This window comes from Staurois parvus, unplaced genomic scaffold, assembly GCF_062004578.1.
Source record: "Staurois parvus isolate SC_StPar_1 unplaced genomic scaffold, SC_StPar_1.0 ptg000153l, whole genome shotgun sequence".
Lineage (NCBI taxonomy): Eukaryota > Metazoa > Chordata > Amphibia > Anura > Ranidae > Staurois > Staurois parvus.
Genome location: NW_028317949.1, coordinates 4,754,899 through 4,760,898, shown reverse-complemented (window position 1 = coordinate 4,760,898; position 6,000 = coordinate 4,754,899). Strand labels below are relative to the sequence as shown.

The window sequence follows — 6,000 nt, the reverse complement described above, 5'->3', positions numbered from 1 at the left end:
CTGGACAGTGAAAGGAGAAGCAGCACAATGAGCTCATCTGTCACTCTCTTCTATCAGCATAATTCAGAACTTTAACTCATACAGGGACTACAAGCTGAAACCACTATAGTGTTTCGATCTGAGAGCCCTCATATTTCATTTACAACAGAGGAAAGGAGAGGAAGGAATGGATATATGGAGTTTCAAGGCTGGTGGATCTTGGTGGTAATATGAAGGCAGACTATATGGAGTAAAGACCAATAGGAGGACTGTCTCCCACCTTCCTTTGGGAAAGATATATGATAAAGCTTTCTTTTTTCTGAATGTTGGTAAGGGTATGCATTCCTTATTTAGAAGTGTCACAGTGCTGGTTGGATGAAAGCACTGAAGAGTGATTCACATTCACATGGTTTTCCATTATTTTGGCTTCACAGTTTTTTTTACTTTGTTCACTTTTTCACTGATTTAATGTGATTGGGTATTGACTTGAATAAAGTCACTATTATTTGGATATATAAAAGGATAATGCACTATGTGAATATTTTTTTCTTTTTGAGGTATATTAACGGAGGAATTTTTTGAACACAAGAAGTGGATTTAAAGATTGGACTTGTGGGTTTTGGACTGCTCATAGTTTTTGAGGGTTTATTGTACAGCATTTTCTGTTTATTGATATTATGTATATTATTTTATATAGTATGGTTTGCATGTCTGCGCCACAAACATTTCAAAAAAATGACAGTAGATTCATTTCTATTTTTTCAAACCAGCATTCTCCATCCCTGGTAAGACGTGAGAAGAAACATGGGCTGTTTGTGCTCAGTATGCGGTTGTAACCACATTTTCTGCTGGCACGTTGGTACTGGAAAACAGCACAGAAGAAACACTGGATGTTTATGCTGTGGTAAAACACAACCTGATACGCCTGAATGGATCACAAGTGACTCACTTCAGCTGAGAAAACTAGGATGCAATTTGGAAGACTCCCCTACATTAAGGTAAGTTTGTTTTTTCTTAATATTGTGTTATTCAAGGTTTCTAAGTTCTTAGTTGACTGGTAAAGATGTAAAAAAGTGCTTAGAGATTTTTTAGCTTAAATAGTACATGTGAAACATTAATATGTAATAATTCATATTCATCAAGATTAAAAACATTTTATTTAGTCCTGGACAGAATAAATAAAAAATATAACACATACATACAGTACATTATTTTAACAAATTCTATTTTTTATTGAAAACAACGGAACAGCAGAAGACACATGTCATGCATCCATATACTGTAAGCACATGTATATAAAATACAGAGGTAGGCATCAAACAAAAATGATACAAACGTGGGGAATCGAGGATATGACTGGGAAGGATACCATCCCAGGACAAAATACTAAACAACTCAGTGTACATACAAATGGCAATAACGCTGTCCGCTGCGGTTTTTAATCAAAAGAAAAAGAAAAGAGATAGGACAGAGAAGCGAGTTAGATAACACCATAGAGTAAGAAGAGGAAAGAGAGTAGAGAAAGGAAAAAAAAGAGGGGGAGGGAGGGGTGCGCACGGGAAACATGGAAAGGCCAGGAAGGAACAAATCAGTCCTACCCTGTTTCAAGGAGCAATTTCCCCTCATCCAAGTAAACAAACAAGTTCCATAAGGTCCACGTTTTAGAGTAAATTTCCCTCTTATGCTGATGTGTAAGCATCAAATCCTCCATATGGTTCATTTCTTCAACTTTACGTAGCTATAGCCCCAGCGAGGGAGGATGCGGCTTCTGCCAACACAGAGCAATGCAGGATTTGGCTGTATTTAATAGATCGACTGCCTGTAAGCCTTAAGTGACATATCAGTGACATGGAACAGAAAACATGCCAGATCCATAGGCACGGGTTGGTCCGTGAATTTATGAATGTTACAACGAACCCACTTCCAGTAGTGCCCAAGCTGAGGGCATAACCAAAATATATGGAAGAGCGTCACCTCCGTCTCCTGACATCACCAGCAAAGACTAGAGTTTGAAGGAGACAGCTTCTGCAATACCAACGGAGTTCTGTACCATCGGGATAAAATCTTAAAATTGCTCTCCTGTACTCTTGTACACGAGGAAGACTTCAACAAGAGGCCTGAAACTTCCCCGAGCGGAACAAGAACATAAAGGGGCTCTCGAGGGGCGTGGCGTAACGCGTAGACGCGATGTGGTGACGTATGACGCATTTCCGGTCCAGCACCATCTTGGTACACCAGAGAGTTCTCAGTACACCCATGTGAGTTGACACAGGCGTTTTGTACTGCTGCTTAAATGTGAGTTTGTGCTTGGCGGGTTTTATATATTAAAGCTATACATACAGTGTCACACTATGGAGGATCTCTGTGTTTCTATTGTATGAGTCCCAAACATCATGTCTATTTTTTGAGCGTCCATACTACTACCTAACCATGGAGGAATAGTGGAAGGTGGAGGAAAGCTTACTGAAGGTGGTGGAGCCTATCCTTGTGTGGAGAGATTGTGTAGGATCCTGGGTGATCCGTAAGGCTTTTTGGCCCCTGTGGGTCGCAAGGGGAAGGTGAGTGGGCACGCCTGCCATTTAGGAGTATTATTCACCACCTGTGCCGGCACAGGAGCATGCAGATTGTCATTGTGTGTGTGGGCTGTTGCTACACAAGTTAGACTCCGGATATTGTGGACTGTTTTTTATCATTTATATAGATCACCTATTTAAAGTGACACATACCCCTGCACAGGGTATCACTGTGTTTTACGATAAGGATATTATGATCACTTAGATATATTTGTATTATACTGCATGTATCATCTATAGATGTCATAAGTTTATTTCTCATTAACAGCATCTTGGTTTTTTTCATATTGAAGAAGCAATGTTTTACCTAAAGGCTCTTTAAGTTAATACAGCGCTACATCACTATTATAATAGTTTATCCATTTCCATCTAAAGGTGAGGGTTGGATGTAAGCTGCTTTTTTCACTAGACCTAATAGATTTACCACAATACTAAAGAAGGACACATGTTAGCACAAAGTGTTTAGGCAAAGGACACCCACCCTGCCCTGCCACGCACCTAGTTATCTGCCCCCCCCCCCCGCCATGCACCTAGTTATCTGCCCCCCCCCCCACCATGCACCTAGTTATCTGGCCCATGACGAACGAATAAGCAAAACTTGATTGACTAAACCCACAAATGTTTTTTAATCACTATTTTTCCGTTAGAGACGGTTCATACTTGTATACAGAGCTGCATTTTACTCCACAAGGGCAAACAGAAGACAGTGACTTACTGTGCGCCCCATTCACACTTCCTCGCAGTTGTCAGCTGTAGGGCAGAGCGATATTGAAAAATGCAGGGCAGAGCGATATTGAAAAATGCAACACAGCTGCATTTTTCTGCACCGCTCCTCATCTGTGCAACCCTGCATTTTTATGCATGGCCACTCATATGAGTGGCTGTGCAAAGAATTGAATGGAATGTCACTTTGAGGGTTATTTACTAAAACTGGAGAGTGCAAAATCTGGTGCAGCTCTGCATATAAACCATGCTTCCTTTTTTTTTTGCCAAAGCTTAATAGAACAAGGTGAAGTTAGAAGCTGATTGGTTATCATGCAAAGCTGCACCAGAATCTGAGTGCACAAGTCTTATTAAATCTTCCCTTTTGTGACATGCCATTAAAGTTTGGAAAAAACATGGGGAAACAGTGCTTTGTGGTGTAGAAACGCAAGGCATGGCCCCCTCTCCCACCACCACCACCTAGGCCGGCATGGAATGTTTTTCTCTGCAGGTAGTGTAAACCTACCCTTATACCTGCTTTCTAGAACAGTAATGTGATAATATAAAGGTTTGTGTGAAATGTTTAGTATAGTGCAGGGGTCTCCAAACGTTTCAGACAAAAGGGCCAGTTTACGGTCCTTCAAACTTTAAGGGGGCCGGAGTGTGGCCAGTGAGGATAGAAAATGTTCTGGGGCGGGCCCAGCATCAGTAAGAATAACCATGGCCTCAAGGTTGGTGGTCAGTAGGACATGAAGAAGTGCCCCATCGCTAGTATTAGTAGGAGGAACAGTACCCCATCATTGGTATCAGTGGAAGAAATAGCTCCCTATTGTTGGTGTCAGTGGTGAGAATAGTGCCTCATATCAGTGGGAGGATTAATACCCCAAGGGACGAATAAAGGCTAGCAAAGGGCCGGGCCGCAGTTTGGAGAACCCTGATGTAGTGCAACACTTTTGGTAGTTGTTTACTATAGGCCCACACATATGTCTAAATAGAAGGAAAGCAGGACAGAAAATTTTGGTTCCAATGTGGCAAAGTCCCTCTAAATGAGGGACGGTTGGGAGGCTGTAATCTGGCTTTGACACCACTTATACCATGGCACAAGTCCAAGTAGCTCAGTCCTGCGTTTGGCAGTTTAGAGGAATGAGATGTTCATTTAGCCTTGGAGCTTTTAATTTACATTGCTAGTTGGTTTTGAAAAGATTTGGTCCCCTAAAGAAAGCACTTTCTGCAGCTTAAAAGCTACCATAGGTTTGCATAGGTCTTGCCCATGCATGGTAAGACCTGCACCTCAGTGGCCAACACATATTCTTTTAAGTTCTTAACACAATATGCTGTTTTAAGCCCTAGCCACTAAATGAGCAAATCAAGTTCCTCCTTTGTAGTAAGTCTGAGATCTACAATTACAGCCTTGAAGTTTGTCCTCTGTGCCCTGTAATTAACTGTGGAGTTATCTGAAATGTATGAGCTCACAGTCTACTATATAACTGATGAAGTCAGACAACTCGGATTTATGTGTTTTATTCTGGAGTAACCTGTGAAACCCCTTTGGTGTATAGGCTCTCTGGAGTATACAAATAAGGTAGACAATGATAAAATGTGATTATAGGGGCATTTGGCTGTGAAATTGTCTCTAAGCCCCATTCACACTACAGTACTCTGACACCAGTCATCGCACATATGTGCACTACTGTGCTTTCTTTTGAGTGTTGACGGCACGAATGGGCTGCCATACATGGGATAAACGTGGTAAAGAGTCTCAAGTATATAATTTCAACTTTGCAGTTTTTTAAGCATGTATTTTTTTTCACACGCAAAACTGTGCATCTTGCTTCTGCTTTTGGGGTACCATTAACAATGAATGGCACTGAAGGCTCGGCATGCGTTTTTTGAGTGTTTCATGAAAGCAAGCAAAATCACATTCGGGCTAAGGGGTCCACCACCTGTAGCTTGATAGAAGAGTGCACAGAGCCTTGTTTAAATTTTGTACTTTTCTGATGAAAAATGTGGCTTTAATTTAATCGCCTCTTTGATAAGATGAATAGCAGTTTAGTCAGATGGATTAACACATTCTAGTACAGGAAACAGGACCAAACACTTACTGGTGGGGTACTGGAAGCTGCTTGTTTTACTGGGGGCTTATGGGAAGATGGCAGATAATGCTAAGCTGGGTTGCAGGTTGGGCACATAAACCATACAGGAGGTTACTGGAATTACATTCACTTTGCTTTTGAAAAGAACTTTTGTTTTTTCCCTACAAAGCATGTATTTACATCACATCAAATACTCTTAGAAACTGCTCCAAAATTGTGAACAGTATGGGCAATGTAATGGCAATTTTTCAAGCTTTGTTTAGTTAGGGTTTGAGTTTTGAGCAATCAGACAGTTAAAGTAGCAGTGGAACTCAATCCACACCACTAAAATGTATTTATTCTTTTACCCCACTCTCAAATGCATCGCTAATCAAAATTGCCAAATGATCTAAACTGTGGGTATGAGATTGTGTTGAACCACTTAGTTGCCAGTTTGTTGGCATTATTTTTGTAGTTGAAAGCTTCCAAAATTGCTACTAAATTACCAATGCTACTGCTTTCAACTTTATTGTCTCAGTAAGTCACGTGTCCATACAAACAACTGAAAGTTGAATTCATGCAGTTTATTTTTTAAATGACAATGAAAATTGTATGCATAATTATCCTTTTTATTGTGCATGTTAAAGGTTAACTCCACTTTTGTGAGAAAAAAA

General features: G+C 40.6%; 1 protein-coding gene across 1 annotated transcript in view; it reads left to right on the top strand.

Moving 5' to 3' along the window:
* Positions 1 to 762: 762 nt before the first annotated feature.
* OTULIN (OTU deubiquitinase with linear linkage specificity) overlaps positions 763 to 6,000 on the top strand; it is an 89,404-nt gene continuing 84,166 nt past the window's right edge. Inside the window, exon 1 of the mRNA XM_089674837.1 lies at positions 763 to 977. Within this exon, the coding sequence (XP_089530963.1) occupies positions 784 to 977 (194 nt within the window). The 5' untranslated portion in view covers positions 763 to 783. The remainder of the gene's footprint in view (positions 978 to 6,000) is intronic.